Here is a 19405-nt window from a genome sequence, read left to right on the forward strand (position 1 = left end):
CACAACTAGAGAAAACCCGCGTGCAGCAACGAAGACCCCAAGCAGCCAAAAATAAATAAATTAAAAAAAAAAACTCTCGGGACTTCCCTGGCTGTCCAGTGGTTAAGACCCTGCGCTTCCACTGCAGGGGGTGTGGGTTCCAGTGATGCTTTCCAGTGACAGTGGAGTGCTTTCCACTTCCAGGTGGGAGCCGTGTCCTGCAGACCTTGCCCACTAACCTTCCAGGTGGGATGGCCAGCACTTGCCCCTTTCTGGATGACCCCACTGAGGGTGCAGTGTAGTGGCTCCTTTGGACCCGATTCTTAGTTCAACCCAGGACATAACAATTCCTGCATCTAATAGGCTTAATGATCTGGGGTAGTTATCCCAGGTCTGGGGCTTCTTCAGAGACCCCAAGGAAACCATCTCTCCCTACCCAAACCTATCACGACTGACTCCTCCCAGAGCCTTACTAGGCTCAGAATTTTTGGTGAATGTGGGAGACTAGAACAAGCAACACATCAAATTTCTACTTTCTTTTCTGCTTCATTGATTTTTGCTCTCATTTGTATTATTTCCTTCTATTTTTTTTCTAGGTTTGATTTATTTATTTTTTTCTAGCTTCTTAAAATAGAAGCTTAAATTATTTATTTTTTAGCCTTTCTTCTTTTCTAATATACATATTTCAGCCTATAAATTTCCCTCTGAGCACTGCTTTAGCTGCACCCCACAAGTTTGATGTCACATTTTCACATCTCTCGTCTTTAAGATCTATATTCTACTCTTCCTTGATAAACTAAAATATTCAGACCGAGTCCTGAATTCCAATTTAAACCACAATGTTCACCAAAGTTCTCACTTTATTTCCAGAACTACATGGCTGCAGACTCTGTAAGAAGATTTGAAAGAGTGAAACTCCTGGGGAGTTTAGGTTCCTAAATGCCACAGAAGAGAGTCAAAAGGAACAGTTTGATGACTCATGCCTTTTGTTTTTGATATATAATTTCAGGACTTCCCTAGTGGCGCAGTGGTTAAGAATCTGCCTTCCAGTGGTTAAGAACCTGCCGGACACTGGTTCAATCCCCGGTCCAGGAAGGTCCCACATGCAGTGGAGCAACTAAGCCCGTGCACCACAACTACTGAACGTGCACTCTAGAACCCGTGAGCCACAACTACTGAGCCCATGCACCACAACTACTGAAGTCCTAGCGTGCCCTAGAGCCCGTGCTCCACAACAAGAGAAGCCACCGTGATGAGAAGCCCACGTACCACAACGAAGAGTAGCCCCCACTCACCACAACTAGAGAAAGCCCGCGCACAGCAACAAAGACCCAAATGTAGCCAAAAATAAATAAATAAATTTTTAAAAATTGATATATAATTTCAATTGAATAAAAATTGCAAACATGATTTCTGGAAATCAAAGTAGCAACTCATACAAGCAAGGTCTTCCAATGCCCGTAGAACAAGCCTCATTTTAAAAAACACATTTTAAAGTTAACAGAACATCTGCCAACGTTGCACTTCATTAAAAGCTTAAAAACAGAAACCAGTAGAGGGGTGGGATAGGGAGGGTGGGAGGGAGATGCAAGAGGGAGGAGATATGGGGATGTATGTATATGTATAGCCGACTCACTTTGTTATACAGCAGAAACTAACACACCATTATAAAGCAATTATACTCCAATAAAGATGTTAAAAAAACCCCAAAAACCAGAAACCACTTGCATGTTGCTGATCTAGACTTATTAAATTTATTTTATGTCATTGCGGTCACTTTTACAGCGGTTTAGATTTATTTTCAATCACAATACTGTTCACAGAATTCACAGAATTCATTAACAAACTAGTATTTTACATCCAAGGGTTTTCAATAGCACAGCAAGATAGAAGAGGTGCTTGGGAGCGGAACCCGAGTCTGATTATTTAGATAGATGTCTAGAACATTATTGCTTTATTAGTTCTTTTTAAAAAATAATAAATTATTCCCAGGGAACCCACCCTGCCAGGTGTTCTTTGTACTGCAGCTGTCCCGGGTTCACTCAAGACATACCTGACACAGGGGTGCTGGTCAAATCACCCACCTGTGTTCTCTGCTGCTCTGAGAGCCGGCAAGGCAGAACACGCCCTTCTGCGTGTGTAAATATTTTCTGCAGCCTGCCGTGTTCCTCCGTGGTCTTGCAGTTGACGGGCTGCATTCACATATGGGACTCTACGTAAAACTTAAATTAGACATAAACAAGAGGGGCTTGTCTAACGCTCCTAAAACAGCCACTGAGCATGCACGGGAGAGTGTCCGAAGCAACAGAAATACCTCGAGCCTCAGTCTATGAGGAACATCTTAAAGAAAATGTCCTCGGTGGTTATGGTCCAATGTGGGCGCTTTGTGACATGAACTTGAAGACTTCTGGGTAGATTTCATGGATGGGTTTTCTTATTTCGTTCCCTGTGAATGTGCATTTTGTGAAAAACATCTTGGAGTTTTCCTCGTGGCCCCCGAAGCTCTGTGGATCTGTAGCGACTGGGGCTGGAGGACTTGGCTTCCTCAGGGACGCTGGCGCTCCCACCGCATTTGGGGCAGGATCCCTGAGACGTGGTGGCTGCGTCAGATTCTGGAGATGGGAGTGGATGCTGGGTGCGGAGTGCAGACTGCCACTGGGGCCTCAGTCCAGCTTCTTGTCGTTGTCTGTGTTGTGCACAGAAGCTAAGAAGTCGACAATGAGCTTGGCTGTCTTCCTGGGTCTCTCCATCACCACCGAGTGCCCACAGTTTTCCAGGAGCTCCACCTGGCAGTTGGCAATCGACTTGGCCAACATGTCCGCCCCAGACACGTCGAGCACCTGCAGGATGAGAGAGGAAACTAGACGGAAAAGGTTCAGACCCCTGTGCGCTCTGTGGACAGAACTCCCATCCAGGCCTGGCAGGGGCGATTTTTAGGACCAAGTCACTTCAGTGTTGGGGCTTGTGGCTCTCTGACGGAAGTGACCACATGCCTCATGTTTTATCTTGCAGCTGGGCGCTAGGAGGTGTGCCGCTGGCGGCATTACTGAGGTGGAAACACAGTCCCTGCCCTGAGGACATCCTGGTCTGGTGGGGAAGCCAGACAGGAGAGCAGACAAATGCAGCACGATGTAGCGAGGACTCTGATGGGGGAGGATCCTGGGAACTGAGAAACCACACGGGAGGGGAATTCACGGAAAGGGAGCAGCCCCAGGGTGGGAGGTCATGGCAAATGCAGGGGACAGCAAGGAGCCTGGTGCTGTCTGAGTGGGGATGGATGTGGGGTGGGACAGAGGGGGCCCACTCCTCCAGCCACGCCAGGAGTCAGGCCTCAGTCTGAGGGCAGCTGGGGGCCATGGGGCTGTGTCAAGAACAGCGGCCAGTGATGTGATCAGGCTGGGCCAGGAGAACTCACCCTGCCCCTGGACTAGGGGAGCCCAAGCTATGGGGAGGCCACACAGGAGACACGCAAGAGAGGAAGACTAATTATCACAAGCTGGAGGAGTATCTCCTGAAGGTGCTTTGGGGGGTCCCTGAGCTGTGGGACCTCCGGCACTGAAGTTTGTGAATAACAGGGAGTGCTTTTCCAACGGGGAGGGCACCACTTTTCCAGGGCCAACGCCTTTTGAACAACGCAATTTCATTTTCACCTGGGTTACCTTGCTACTTTAACGCCAACCTACCGACTTGGTCCCCAACACCCTCCTTTGATGTCAGATTCGTATTCACTCCCCTTCTTTTAATCACTTTCACCTTCAACTCATCCCAGACAAGACGGGCCCTCCTCTCCATCCATAACAGCAAAAGCAAAACCCCAACAAACTCGAGCACTGTCTGTTTTTGAGCTTTAGTCTCATCAACCCAGATCATTAAAACCAAGATTTGCCACCCACTGGGAAGCAGGGTGAGTAGAATGCAGAGCACCCTGGGCTGCAAAAATGCAAAAAGGAACAGCTAATGGGGAGCATGACAGGATTTCACCTCTCCCTGTTGGTCCCTGAGAGCCCGCATCACCTTTGGGATTTTTAGAATGAAGAAAGGCCTTCATTGTTCTGACTCTGATTTCTGACTGAATGACTCCCTGCTGGCCCAGCCTGGGTCCCACTTTTCCTATCAGGCGTCCACAAAGCTGCTTTCAGTCCCTGTCTGGTGCGGAAGGAAGCACAGGAGGCCTCCCTCCTCTGGAGGCCCTCGTTCCTGTGCTGTGCATTCTCGGCTGCACCTGGCTGACGTGAGATAGCTGAGCGCAGGCGCCACCACCTCTGCCTCCCCGCCTGCGCCAGGCGCACAGACCTGGCTCCTCCCCAGTCTCTTCTCCTGGGTCGTCTGCACAGTCGTGGGCCTCTGTGGTGCAGCCTGACTTCCTGCCTGTGCTTTCACACACATAGCAGTGGGGATATGCAGCCTGTGCAGGGCTCACAATGGTGGCTTTCACCTTGGTGTCCACAGGGGAGCTGTCTCAACAGGGAAAGCTTTACTCTAATTTCCTTTCTCACGACTGTCAACAGCATAAGACCGCTAGATACCCTTTAACAGACACTGTAATTCTGTCTGCTTGTGGGCTCCATTTCCCACTGTCTCCTCTTGCTTTTAACTTTCCAACAACTTTCAATAAGATATGATTTCTAAAGAACAGTTGCAAACCAAAGGGGAGCTTCTGGGGTATAAATGAGTATTTCTTTGGAGGGTTTATTATGGGGTTGATTGTGCCCCCTCCCCAAATCCATATGTTGAAGTCCTAACCCCCAAAACCTCAAAATGTGATTTTATTTGGAAATAGGGTCATTGTAGATGTAATTAGTTAAGAAGAGGTTATACTGGAGCAGGGTGGACCCCTAATCTAGTATGACTGGCATCTTACAAAAAGGGGAAATTTAAACAAAGAGACACATAGGCACAGGGAGAATGCCATGTGACGGTGAAGGCAGAGATGAGGGTGATGCATCTATAAGCCAAGGAACACCAAAGATTGCCAGCAAACTCCCAGAAGCTTGGGGAGGGACATGGAACAGACTCTCCTTCAGAGCTCCCAGAAGGAACCAACCTGCTGACGCCTTGATCTTGGACTTCCAGTCTCCAGAGCTGTGAGACAGTCAATTTCTGTTGTTTAAGCCACCCAGTTTGTAGTACGTTGTTACAGCGGCCCTAGTAAACTAATAGAGCCATCTGACAAAGCCTATCAAAATTTAAAAATGTACAAAGCCTCTCACCTAGCGATTCCACATTTAAGAACTGACCCTTCAGATATGCTCTCAACACTCCACAAACACACATGTATAATGATGTTCAGTGACGTGTTGTTTAACGGCAAAATTGAAAATAACCTAAGTGACCATCAATAGGGCACTAGTTAAATATACTGCGGCAGAGCCATATAATGGAGTACTATGCAGCTCCCAAAAAGAACATAAAATTTTGTTTTGGCCAAGGATCATTCACGAATGATAAATCTAAGGGGAATGTTTGATGAGGAGCAGGATATCTGCACAGTCTCAAAGTGCCTCCCTACAGACTGCTTATCAGTTGCAAGGGGAGAAATAATTAGTCTATGATAAAGAAAACAAGACGTGGTGACCAGACAATCAAAATTCCCATCACCAGGACTTCCCTGGCAGTCCATTGGTTAAGACTCTGTGCTTCCACTGCAGGGGGCATGGGTTCAACCTCTGGTTGGGGAACTAAGATCCCACATGCCACAAAGCATGGCCAAAAAAAAAAAAATCCCCATCACCCAGTGGCAGAAAGACACTATCCCTCTGAGGATGTGATATCTTATCACCCATGAGATAAGGGATATTTGGCAGGGATATATAACCTGAATTTAATCATGAGGAAACAGCAAACAAACTCAAATTGAGGAACATTTTGTGAAATAACTGGCCTGCACTCTTCAAATATCTCAATGTCACGAAAGATAAAGACAGACTGAGGGAAACGTTTCATATTAAAGGAGACGAAAGAGACGTGACATGCAGTATGTGATCCTGGTTCGGGGCAGGAGGAGGAGGAGAAGTCTATGTAGGACGTTATTGAAACAACAAATAAATTTGGAATATGGACTGTAGATTAGTTGAAAGCTATTGCATCAATGTTAAACTTCCTAAATGTGACAACGTACTGTGATTATGTGAGAGAATATCGTGGTTTGCAGTAAATACACCTTGAAATATTGGGGGTAAAGGTACATAATGTAAGCAACCTACTCCAAATGGTCCAAAAATACATATTTCTAGATCTATCTAGATGAGGATGATAAAGCCAGTGTGGCAACTGTTAAAAAGTTGGTAATGGGCTTCCCTGGTGGCGCAGTGGTTGAGAGTCTGCCTGCCGATGCAAGGGACACGGGTTCGTGCCCCGGTCCGGGAAGATCCCACATGCTGCAGAGCGGCTGGGCCCGTGAGCCATGGCCGCTGAGCCTGCGCGTCCGGAGCCTGTGCTCCGCAACGGGAGAGGCCACAACAGTGAGAAGCCCGCGTACCGCAAAAAAAAAAAAAAAAAAAAGTTGGTAATAAATAAGATGTGGTACACACATACCATGGAATGACACTCAGCAATAAAAAGGAACAAACTGCTGGTATATGCAACAATAGGGATGAACCTCAGAAACATTATGCTTGAGTGAAAGAAGCCAGATGCAAAAGACTACAGGCAATACGATACCATTTTATGAAAATTCTAGAAAACTATACTCTAGGCAAAACTACAGAAACAAAAAACAGATCAGTGGTTGCATGGGGCTGGGGTAGGAATGGAGATTAACTGCAAATGGGCAAGAGGGAACTTTGGGGAGTGACAGAAGTGTTCTACAAGTGGGCTGCAGTGGGGTGCACAAGGTGAATTTTACAGCATGCGAATTATATTTCAATAAAGCAGTTAAAACAGATGAAATTTGGTAAAGCAATATAGGAGTACTCTGTACTATTTTACAATTCTTCTATAAATTTGTGATTATTTCAAAATAAAATATTTTTAAAAATAGAATGAGTAGATCTGTATGGGCTGATATGAAGTGATTTCCAAGGTATGTCTTTCTTATATATGTGAACTAAGGTGCAAAACAGTATATATATAGCATGTTTGAAAAACTTACAGATAAACTTATTTACGCATATTGATATATGCTTAGAATAGGAGCAGGCAAACAATGGTCCCCTGCCTGTTTTGTGACTAAAGGTTCACTGGAGCTCTGCCTGCCATTTGTCTGCATGTCCCCACGTCTGCTTTTGCAACACAGCACAGTTGAGTAGATGTGACAGAGAACTTATCGCCAGCAAAGTTGCAAATATTTACTGTCTGGCCCTTTACAGAAAACGTTTGCCAACTCCTGCCTTAGGATATTTAAGAAAAATACATAAGACTGTAAGTGTTGCCTCAAAGAAATGGAAATTGGGATCTGGAATGTTAAAGAGACCAAGTTCGCATTATAAATCTTTTTGTACTCTTTGAAGTTTTTTGTACCATGTGACTATATGGCTTTGAGAAAAATAATTTGCAAAAATGATTTAAAATTGCTTTACGGGCTTCCCTGGTGGCGCAGAGGTTAAGAATCCTCCTGCCAATGCAAGGAACACGGGTTCGAGCCCTGGTCCGGGAAGATCCCACATGCCACAGAGCAACTAAGCCCGTGCACCGCAACTACTGAGCCTGCGCTCTAGAGCCTGTGCTCTGCAACAGAAGCCACTGCAATGAGAAGCCCGTGCAGCACAATGAAGAGTAGCCCCCGCTCGCCGCAACTAGAGAAAGCCTGCGCACAGCAAAGAAGACCCAACGCAGCCAGAAATAAATAAAAAAATAAAATAAATACATTTATAAAATAAAGCTTGTAAGCATGTTTTAAAAAAAAATTGCCTTACATTTTAAGAGGTCAATGTCATTGTTCTCAGCTCACAGAATGATGCTCTCCGTGAACACTGGCACCTGGACCAGGTGTGTGCCACCTCTTCCTGGGATCAGAAACCAGCCAGGCTCCCGTTATAAACGACCTCTAGCTTTTCCTCAGAGCCCGGTGTGACTGGCACAGGAGGTCGCAGGGACACGCTACATACCTGGTCTTGTTTCCCCCAGATGATCTGCGTCGGGACCTTGATCTTGTCCATGTTCTGATGGAGGGAGTATCTCGACTTCTCACTGACGATCTCCAAAAACACTTTTGAGAGGAGGAAAATAAAGTGAGTGCATGCTGGGCTGTGCCGTGGACACCACCGCATATGGACAGTCTTTGAGTCTAAGCCACCGCTTTTTTCTTGAGGCGCCCCAGAAAACTATCAGTATCAGAAATGTAAGAAAAAAGAGCCAGCCACCCATAAGCTTGACTTGTCACACAAGCTCAGAGCTTAACGCAGGGCTACTCACGTTTTCGGTAGAAATTGTTATGAGGGATGCGGACGTCGACAAGACCTTGCAGGATCTGAGGAAAAATTACCCAAAGTCAGAAGGCAAGGGAAGATTCATATCCTCAGGCCTCACATGGGTCTGGGACAATGAAGGAAAAGAAGTCCAGCAGTTTAGGGTTCCAGCAGTTTAGGGCATTGTCAAGGTCTGTAGGGTCCTCCAAATTCCCATGATGTACTATGCAATGTAATGGGGAGTTAGGTTCATAAGAGGCTTTTTTCTTTCTCATTAGAAAGGAACTTTGGTAATACTGTGAAGCCAAAGGTCCCCTGCGGCATGTAAAATACACCCGAGATGGCCGACAGCTGCTTTACCTTTGAGAAAATCTCCGCTTAGCCTGAGACACAATCAGGATGGAAATAATATCAAGTAATTATTCAGTAATACCCAATGCAAAACAGGTCTATTAAAAAAAAATTAAACCATTGGGGATGAAGGGCCTCTCAAACAATGAAGAAATAAACTATTGGGGAAATTGTGGGAAGGCTTCCAGTGTCCTGTGCTCATTGTGTGACACTGCCCTGGCCCTCCCTGCTGCGGGCTGTGAGGCAGCAGCACAGGTGGACAGGCCAGGCCTCCAAGACCTGCGAGATGGGCCCAGAGAGGTACTGTGGCCAGAAGGAACACGGCCCGCCTCTTCCCCTGCCTCAGGGTTCTTGAGGTAGTGTTCAGGGCTCACATTAGCAGCCATCACTCCTCTCATCTCCCTGGGAATGGTCTGAACCCCTTAACTGCACTCTCAGGAGTCCTGCGCACTGATTGAAGTGGGAAGACCCTGCCGTAACTGCTCTGGACTAAACGCACCCTCTGGAGCATGACAGAATCTGACTACTCTAGAAGTGGAAGCCCAGAGGTGAGACCAATGGCAAGCTGTCCAACACACAGTGCTGAGCATCAGACATTTTCTTTGTTCGACTATCTATCCTGCACTCATGCATCTATCCATCTTCCATCCATCCATCCTCCGCCTCTGCTTCACCTACCCACCTATCCTGCATCTCTGACTCAGACATGCACATGTCTATCCATGTGTCCACTTATCCTGCATCTGCCCATCCATCCTCCATCACCTATCCATCCTGCACCTCTGAATCATATATGCGTATGTCTACCCATGTATCCATCTATCCTGCATCCACCAATCCATCCACCCTCCATTCCTGCTGTCTCCATTTTCCCATCCATCCAACCAAGCATTCAGCCATCCAGCTATTTTCAGCATCTCTAAATCATCGATGCATGCACATGCATCAGTTCATGCATCCATCTATCCTGTATCTACCTACACATCCATTCTCCATCCCTGCATTTTCCAGGCTTCCTTCCATCCATTGATCCATCGAATCTATACCTAGGAGCTACCTCATGCAAGAACAGCCGAAGACAGAGTCCTTGCTCTTACAGAGGTAAGAATGGAAGACACAAACAAGCATACAGACGATCATAACACAATGTTAACACAATGTGACACAATGGGCTGAGTGCTCGGGTGCTCCAGAAAAGACTTTGGGACCTGCATTTATTTTCTCCCAGTGTTTTCACATCCCTGACAACTCAAAACATGGAAATTTCTAAAACCCTGTTTGGCCACTCTATTCTGGAAAGATATCAGTGGAGAGGGAATCAGTGCAATGTCATGACTGAAAAGAGGATTTCATGGATAGAACATACCGCAGAATCTGATTCTGGGTGCTTCCTCAGAGATGGGCCACACCCATGAATGAGTCATGTTCACAACTTCTAAATACAGCCCATTCTCTGAACTCCTAGGAGGACCCACCCCACCCTGAGGCAGGGTCCAGTTCCTGCAACAGAGTGAGATAATTTGCTGTTGTGAGGTCTCAGCCTCAGACTCTCCTCTCGGTTTTCCACACACTTTCCCTACACAACCTCATTTAGACCCAACACCTTTAATATCATCATTGGCTGATGGCTTTAACTGTACAACTCCAGGCCAGACTTTCCTCAGCTCCACCTGTATAGCCAACTGTCTACTTGACACCTGCACTTGATGGTCTCACAGGGAACTTGAACTTCAAACATCCAAAATGGAGCTCTTAGCTTATCACTCAAGCCCACCATCCATCTCCTTCTCTTACTCAGAAAACACTACCTTTATCCAACTGAAGTACCAGAAAGTCACCTGGGACTCCTCACCTTCCCTCATCCTTCAATCCAATTTACCAGTAAGTCCTGTCTTCTTCCTCCCAAAGCTTCTCCGGTCTTGTCTCCACTGCTACCACCCCAGTCTACACCACCCTCATCTCCAAGCCACAACAGCACCCTAATGGGTTTCCCTGCTTCTGTCTCTGCTCACCTACAATCCTTCAGTGTTTCTCTTATTGTACTTAGAACAACTCCAGTCTCCTTCCCATAACGTATAAGGTCCTACACGATCTAGCCCAGTGGTTCTCAGAGTGGTTCTTGGGAGTCCAAGACGTCAAACTATTTTCATAATAACACTAAATGTCGCTTGTCTTTTTCACTTTCATTCTCTCTAAAGCATACTGATGTTCAGAGCCTACATAATGAGGGCTAATGTCATCATTCTGAAGGCTAATGAAATTAAGTGTTGTGTGTATCCCTGTGTTTTAAGTTTTTCTGAGTTTTAATTTCTAATATGGTAAATATCAATAGTTCTAACCTCTATAAACAAAAGCTCGTTGGGGTTCTCAATAATTCTTAAGAGTGAAAAGGGGTCCTGAGATTTTTTTTAAAATGAGAATCTCTGATTCAGCCCCAGAATCCCTTTCTAACCTTTTCTCAACCCATTCTTTCCCTCACCCTCTGGGCTCCAGTCACCCTGGCCTCCTTCCAGCATCTTGAATTGACTGCGTTTTATCCATCGCTGCCCATGCTGCTGTCTCACAGAGGCTTATCAAAGCTTCTCCAGCCTCCCCTGTTTTCAATCACTGCACCATCTTCATTTCCTCTATAATACTTATTACAATTCGTAATTATTTGTCTTCTTGTTAATTGTCTGCCTCCCCCACTGGCCTGCATCTGCCCAGGGACCTTCTCTGACTTATTTACTCCCCACGGTGTTCAAGCACAGAGCCGGATACACTATGGACATGATACAGATACTTGCTGAATGAATGAACAGATGAGTACAAGGCAGGAACGCAAGGAGAAAGCAGGTACTGGCCACCTGAGCCCTGGACAGAGGGCAGGCACACTGCTGCTGAGACCACGTTACCTGCTGGGGCACCTTGAAGCGGACATAGGAGCAGAGCTGGAGCATTTCACTCATCTCTTCTGGGGTGGATGGGATCAAGGGAATCTTCTCTACGGCGGCCGACTCCTGCAGTTCTTTGAGCCGTTGTACAAATTGATTATCAGTTGAGTACTGCAGACCTGTGGGATTCAAACCAAAACAGCTTGGCAATATATCTACCTTCTTACCAAACCCCATTTTATATAGAGAACTTCCAGTATCAGCCCAGAACTAATAAATTTCTGGTGTTTTTCACCAGTAGATTTCTTTTTCATTGGTACCGACATCCTTGTTCAAAGTCAGAACCACACTCGGAGAAACACAGAAAAGAATGCTTCAGAATATTTTAGGGGCTCGTTACTCAAACTGTGGTCCATGGACCAGCAGTACTGGGAGCCCATAAGAAATGCAGCATCTCAGCCTTTCCCCTAAGTCTCTTAAATCACAATCTCACTAAAGTTGCCAGGGGATTCATACGTAGGATAGCTTAAGAAGCACCAGTCTAGAAGACAGCTTGCCTGAGCCCCTTTCACATCTGTATGGTTGAGAGGAGACCTGGTGAAATACATGACTGGACTGGAGTGACTGACTACTCCTTCTGTCTGTCTGGACCCACTTAATAATCTCTTATTTGGGGTCAATCCATAAACACAGTGAGAATGAGTCCCCTTGTGAGCTGTCCCCCACACAGTCCCTCCTCCTCCAGGGGAGCATTAGGCGATCCTGAGCCTGAACAGCTTTGAGACTGACCATTATTTTCTATCACCTGCAGCACGACACCAAGAGTTCACACGAGCTGACGTATACAGGAGGGTAAAACTAATTTCATTTCCAACACTGAGCAAATTTCTAGGTATTTAACTTAGCTGAAGAGCTTTGCAAGAGAGGCAGTGGCATCCATACTGTGCCACAGAAATCCACACTTTATAAAACTCCTATATTCAGCAACTCCTCTAAATCTAACATGGGTATCGTGTGGCTCTCATGATGCCATGGGCAGATTACATGATCTATTTCCTTCTGCTTTAAAAATAATCCTAAACTAAATGTCATGTGGTATATCCTGAATTGGATCCTGGAACAGAAAAGGACATTTGTGGAAAAACTAATGAAATCCAAATAAAGCCTGGAGTTTAGTTAACAGTAATGAACCAGTGTTGGTTTCCTAGTTGTGACAAATTTACTGAGGTACATGAGCTGCTAAAGGGGAGAACTGGGTGAAGGGCATGTGGGCCTCTCTGTACTATCTCTGCAACATTTCTGTAAATGTAAAATTATTTCAAAGTAAAAAAAGCATACCTTTTCATTTTCGTATATAAACAAATGTAATTCTAAACTTCTAATGGAAACTCTGGTGTAAAACTCTTTCTCTGAGCAAATGAACATAAACTCAAAAAAGACCTTCCGTAAGTGATTTAAGATCTGACATTCTGCAAGTGATTTAAAATCTAAATGACCTTCCAGAGGGGCTATTCCTCCAATTCTCAAACTTTATAAGACTAAATGATTTCAAACACAGTGCTTGGGAAAAGGAGAAGAGAAAACCCTTTGGGAGCTTGCCTTTGATTTCAATGAGCTTAACAGACCTAAAAACTTAACTTTCAGAGTAAGTAAAAGATTTCAAAGGTAAATTTAGTTATGTTTCAGTGGAAGGTGTACATGTTCAATTCATGGCTGGATTCTAGCGGGTAAAGGAGGTAATGAATATGAGTCATATATAAGAGGTAGTGAATGTGAAAGGACTTCCCCCCAAAACCACAGCTTGGGATCTGGAGTGAGACGGCCTAGGGTCAGTCCCTATCCTGGCTCCAGCACTAACGTAATTACTTCTATGTTCCCACCTATAAAATGGGCATACTAAATAGATCTGGATAAGAATTATATATGTAAAAAGTCACTGAGATATACACTAAAAATATGGACAATTTACTATGTGTAAACCATACTCCAGTAAAGTACCGGGGGTGGGGAGGGGAGCAAGCGAAGGAAGAAGAGAGAAAAATTAAGATTTTTCTCACTAACACACTCTAAATCCAAGTTTGAAGGCTTATATATAAAAAAAAATGTAAATCTAACTTTAGTGATCGCTTCAGGGGCATATATACTAATATTGGAACAATACAGAGAAGATTAGCATAGCCCCTGCGCAAGGATGACATGCAAATTCATGAAGTACCATATTTTAAAAATAAAAAAATAAAAATCCAACTTCAGATCATAATTTCAGGGGACACGTTACAGCTCAAGTTGACATGAATACCTGTAAGAACAGAGAAACTAAAGTTTGTTGATTAAAAAAAAAAAAAATCTTATGGGACTTCCCTGGTGGCGCAGTGGTTAAGAATCCACCTGCCAATGCGGGAGACACAGGTTCGAGCCCTGGTCCGGGAAGATCCCACATGCCGTGGAGCAACTAAGCCTGTGCGCCACAACTACTGAGCCTGCGCTCTAGAGCCTGCGAGCCACAACTACCGAGCCCACGTGCTGCAATTACTGAAGCCCCCGTGCCTAGAGCCTGTGCTCCACAACAAGAAGAGACACAGCAATGAGAAGCCCACACACCGCAAGGAAGAGTAGCCCCCACTCGCCACAACTAGAGAAAGCCTGTGTGCAGCAATGAAGACCCAACACAGCCAAAAATAAATTAATTAATTAAAAAAAAATCTTATAATGAATAAAGATCTCTGAGTTTTCAGCAAAAAAAGGAAGAGGCATAATAATAGTACCTTCACCTCGTAAGGTTAAGGTAAGAATTAAATCCATATAAATCCATATAAATTCTTAGCTCATAAGAATTCAATAAATGTTGGGTGTTAATATTATCATTATATTTCAAAGTATTTATATGTTGTAAAGTACTATACACATTTAAATTAACCACCTCAAATTCTTTGTGGAACAAGGCTGGCTCTATATTTTAAAACTCAAGTGCTTGCTTCGGCAGCACATATACTAAAATTGGAACGATACAGAGAAGATTAGCACGGCCCCTGCGCAAGGATGACATGCAAATTCGTGAAGTGTTCCGTATTTTTCAAACGTAAAATAAATAGCTAGTGGGAAGCAGCCGCAGAGCACAGGGAGATCAGCTCCGTGCTTTCTGACCACCTAGAGGGGTGGGATAGGGAGGGTGGGAGGGAGGGAGATGCAAGAGGGAAGAGATATGGGCACATATGTATATGTATAACTGATTCACTTTGTTGTAAAGCAGAAACTGACACACCATTGTAAAGCAATTACACTCTAATAAAGATGTTAAAATTAAAAAAAACTCAATATGGTTATGATTATGGTTATACAACTATTGTTTATATCACTGAAGCAATCTGATTAGTATCTCTAAAATATCGTCAAAAAGATGATTCTAAAAAAACAGTCAGAGCAGACACTGCCATTTATGTCTTCAGAGATTCAGACCCTGCTGTGCTCAAGTCACTCCTAGGGTTATTTCAGCCTCATAACTCACCAGCAGGGCACACAAGAGACAGGCTGCAGACATCTGATGGGTAGTAAGCAGCATACACCCCAGCCACGTGGCCGCCCATGGAGGTGCCTATCAGGTGGAAGGGTTTTTTGTTCAGCTTGAGGCATTCTACAAACTAGGAAGGGAAATGAGAAGGAGGCTTGGTTATACAGCTGTGGACAATGACAATGGTGATTACAGAGCAGAAAACCTCTGTACTTCCTATGGGGACAAGTGAAAAGGACTGTTGATGAAAGGGAATCTGGAATCTACTGGATCTATTATCCAGATGAGCCCTGTTAACATGCATGTACTTCTCTTTACCTGGCACAGGTTACTGAAGGGTCATTTGAAAGTATAAAATCAACAAGGATTCCCCTAATTCATCAGTCAGCAAACTTTTAAAATAAAGGTTCCGAGAGTAAATATTTTCTTGGGAAAATTTTTGTGGGCCACGTGACCTCTGTTGCAACTATTCAACTCTCCTGTTGTAGCACAAAAGGAGCTAAAGACAACACGTTAATGATCGAGTGTGGCTGAGTCCCAATAAAACTTACCTTACAAAACTCGGTGGCAGGCCAAACAGAGCCCGTGGGCCACAGTTTGCTGACTGCTGCCCTAATTTACAGGCCTTCCCATCCATCCAACCATCCATTCAGATAACGATCCACCCACCCGTCTATTCAACCATCTAACCATTCATCCAACCATCCATCCAACTTTCCATCTATCCAACCATTCAATCAACTATCCACCCATCTGCCCATTCACCTAAAAAATATTTATTGGATGTCTATTATGTACAAGGAACTATGGTCAGCTGCTGAGGATACAGCAAAGAGTAAAAGAAACAAGGTTCCTGACCTCAACAGAATACATAGTTCAATGGGGGGAGAGGGGCAGGTATTAAATAAATATCCTCAACTGGGGAAAATATGTCTATTTGAAGCTTATGAACCACTAAATTTTGAAATAGTTCATGAGCCCCATGACCTTGGAAGCCCAGTCAGAGGGGGCTGAAGATAGATACTAAATTAGAACAAAATGCAAAGAGCACCCTCCCCATCCTCTACAATTAGGCAGACATGCTGTTATTGTCATCATGTAGCTGGTAAGCAGAAAAACAGACTCTAAAAAAATAAATGGTCTTGAGGAACTCTAAACTCCCTTTCTGAAGAGCTGAGAAAATGCCCAGATTGTATTTCTTTAGAAACAACTGCAATAGGCTTAGAGGAGAACAGTCTGCAATAAGCCCTGGTCCTCCACAGCTGACCAAGGATACCACAGGGCTGCTGCCATTTTGTTTGCAATTACTTGCAGACAGAATGCACTGGAGAATGGTTGAGTCAGAATGGAACTCCCTCGCCTGCTCTTCAGACTTGCGCATGCAATGGTGGGCAAGACCCACCTGGGCAATTTTTGGTGGAGCCTCCTGCTTACCTGGTGTATCCTCTTGACTTGCCCATCTATGGACAGATCATCCAGGGAGGAGCGGGTGGTGCCCTCATGTCCTGGCATGTCCACGCAGACCAAGTGCAGGTTCTTTGGAAGGAACTGAGGATACACAGGCGCAGAGTGTCAGTACGTGCAGTGTAGAACATGTGTGCCCATTTTTCTGGGGAGGCTACCCCTACTTACCAAGTGACCTGGACAGCCACTCCCGGGGAGGTTATGAACCTGAACCACCCAGTATCTTACCCTAGTAATATCTGATGTGAATAAACATTGCCAGTAGCCTTATAGGGAGCAGAAACGCCCAAAATCTAATACAGAAATGGAAGGGGACTCGGGGGATGACTGGAAAAGGGGGACAAAGGTCAGGGTAGCAGGCCTGCGTCCTCTGCTCTTTCTTGACACCACCTGGCAGGTACTACATCCTTCTCCTTTCCCTCACCCCTTCCACACATAACTCCAGTCATGCAGCCACTGACTTGGGACTGTAAGGGATAGTTCTGCTCTCCCAGAGTCCTGTCCAGCTCCAGAGCCCACAGAAGCAATGCTTTTCCTAAGAACCATGTCTGATCGCCCTAATTCTGGTCTAATTCCTAGGTCTAATTCCTAGGGTATTTTTATCCTAAACACCTTCTCCCATTTAAATATGTGCCACATTTAACCAGGAATCTGAGAAACATCAGTTATCAATAAACAAATATCCAGTTATATGAAAGATGGAGACAGCAAGTGAGAGGTTCATTAACGCATGAGGATGACTGTCCTCATAGTGAAATTTGGAAATAAGAACATAAGGAAGCAGAGGATGTATGAGACTTTTCCTCCTGGTGTGAAGCATACTTGGGATCATTCAGGTATGGTCCAGCTTGAGGTGGGAGCCTGGGGTGCTTCCCTCCCAAGACCTCTCCGAGCCCCCATCTTCACCAGCTGTTCACTCTTACCAGTAAAGCAAGTTGCCACACCCAAGTAAACCAGGACAGAAAGGGAGTGATTTGGAAAACTATCCCAGAAAGCTGCCAGATCAAGACTGTTTCTCTAAAGGGCTAAGGAAAAGAAAAAGCAGAAATAGAAGGAAGACGGAAGGAGATGGGGAGGGGAGAAGGAGAAACAGAAAAGGGAGGAGGAGGGGAAGGAAGAGGAGAATCTTGGAGTATAAAAGAACAAATGATTTTTTAAAAGCTGGATCTTGGGCTTCCGTGGTGGCGCAGTGGTTGAGAGTCCGCCTGCCGATGCAGGGGACACAGGTTCGTGCCCCGGTCCGGGAAGATCCCACAGGCCGCGGAGCGGCTGGGCCCGTGAGCCATGGCCGCTGAGCCTGCGCGCCCGGAGCCTGTGCTCCACAACGGGAGAGGCCACAACAGTGAGAGGCCCACGTACCGCAACAAAATAAAATAAATTTAAAAAAAGCTGGATCTTGATAGTCATGACAGGCCTGAGATGAAGCTGAGTGTCAGAAATCATCCCTAAGAAATACTCATACGGTGAAACGATTTTTAAGGCAGATTTTACAAATAACATTCAATTCAGTAAATTTTGTCCGATAAAAGGATCTGAATAATATTACTGCATTAATTTTAGGATGATTTGAGCCACAGGTCTGGGTTCCCCTTGCTTTCTACCCCTGCTGATGACATCGTGTCCAAGTGGAAACCTCTTCTTGACCGAGTGACACCCTCTGAAGAGAGAAGGCTCTAGGACTGCACCTTGACCACGCTGAGCCACATGTCCTTATGGGCAGAGAATCCGTGGAGCATGAGGATGGAAGGCTTGTTCCCAGGCCTGCCGCGGAAGGAGTAACAGAACTGATAGTCTTCGTGGCGCACATAGCGCACCTGCATGCCCAGCGCCCTCCGCCAGTACCTGGGGACAGAAAATACAGGCAAGTCAAAGTCATTGAGCTCCAGAGAGGCAGCTTCGGGAGGGGGACTCTGTATAGTCTCACTTTGAAGTAAGACCAACACTTTTCTCAGTCCTCGTCCTCCACGCATGTCTCCGGAGGCCCCAGAGCTTCACCCTCAGGGAGCACTAAGCCAAACCATTCCAGAAAGCACCTTACATGAATATTCTGTAACTAACAGGTATATATGTTACTAAGCAGTCTATTAGAAAGGGAAAAGGGGGTGTTTTCTTAAGAAGCATGACACATAATAACCCTTCGTTAACATGAATTTCTGGCAGTTTTGAATCGCAGTGCAAAGAAGGAGCCGGCAATGGGACCTCACTGGGTGTCTGACTTGAGCCCTTTCTCTGCCTTGCTTGTTTGAGCTTCAGCAGAATTGGAAACGGCTGGTGGTAAGGCTGGGAAGAACTCCAGAGACGCCAAGATAAAGGTGGTTTCCCCTCGAAGACAGCTGGCTTGCAGTTCCTGGTGGGCCACGTTCATTGACACCTGAAATCTGGGACGAGCAGCTGTGGACGTGCAGGCGTGAGTGACTCTGGGTACAGGGCAGTCGCCCTGGAGTCCTAGAGGTCCTCACTGCAGAGGTAGTTTAACTGGAAGGAAATGCATCAAAAGACTTAAAGGTAAAGTGTGTTCCCTCTTGTCACCTACAACTTGCTACTCATGGAGATGAAGAATCGGACTCAAGGCTGCAGTTGCTGGCGGTGGTGTCATTCCACATCCACAAATCTCTGGATGGGAAGAAAGGACAACAGGAGGCTGTCTGATGGATGCCTGGATTCCTTATTGTCTCAGGACTCAACATACCTCACAGCTGACCAGTGTGGGTAATTCCAGTGACTGCTATGAAAAACACTACTTCGCCTATTTGTAATTCTATTTGAGCAAGCTGGAAGTTTAATTAGCCTTTCAACCAACCAAATTTCTGCATCTGAGTCTTAACCTTATTTATTTATCTATTCTTGTGAATTTGTTTTTTTTTTTTTTTTTTTTTTTTTTTTTT

At 45.3% G+C, this 19405-nt stretch overlaps 1 protein-coding gene and 2 non-coding genes across 5 annotated transcripts in view; 2 read left to right on the forward strand and 1 right to left on the reverse strand.

Annotated features, from left to right (window-relative positions):
* Positions 1-1714: 1714 nt before the first annotated feature.
* Positions 1715-19405, reverse strand: part of ABHD6 (abhydrolase domain containing 6, acylglycerol lipase) — a 54882-nt gene continuing 37191 nt past the window's right edge. For all 3 annotated transcript variants that reach the window (XM_028479184.2, XM_007118098.3, XM_024124082.3), the window contains 7 exons: positions 18206-18362; positions 16491-16604; positions 15054-15186; positions 11570-11727; positions 8332-8386; positions 8025-8125; positions 1715-2819 (listed from right to left, as the gene is read on the reverse strand). In XM_028479184.2, the coding sequence (XP_028334985.1) occupies positions 2643-2819; positions 8025-8125; positions 8332-8386; positions 11570-11727; positions 15054-15186; positions 16491-16604; positions 18206-18362 (895 nt within the window). In that variant the 3' untranslated portion in view covers positions 1715-2642. The remainder of the gene's footprint in view (positions 2820-8024; positions 8126-8331; positions 8387-11569; positions 11728-15053; positions 15187-16490; positions 16605-18205; positions 18363-19405) is intronic.
* Positions 13671-13772, forward strand: LOC112064984 (U6 spliceosomal RNA). The gene has a single exon (XR_002891773.1). It is a non-coding gene; the product is annotated as a U6 spliceosomal RNA (small nuclear RNA).
* Positions 14516-14622, forward strand: LOC112064970 (U6 spliceosomal RNA). The gene has a single exon (XR_002891759.1). It is a non-coding gene; the product is annotated as a U6 spliceosomal RNA (small nuclear RNA).

The sequence above is a fragment of the Physeter macrocephalus genome, chromosome 18 (assembly GCF_002837175.3).
Source record: "Physeter macrocephalus isolate SW-GA chromosome 18, ASM283717v5, whole genome shotgun sequence".
Classification (NCBI taxonomy): domain Eukaryota; kingdom Metazoa; phylum Chordata; class Mammalia; order Artiodactyla; family Physeteridae; genus Physeter; species Physeter macrocephalus.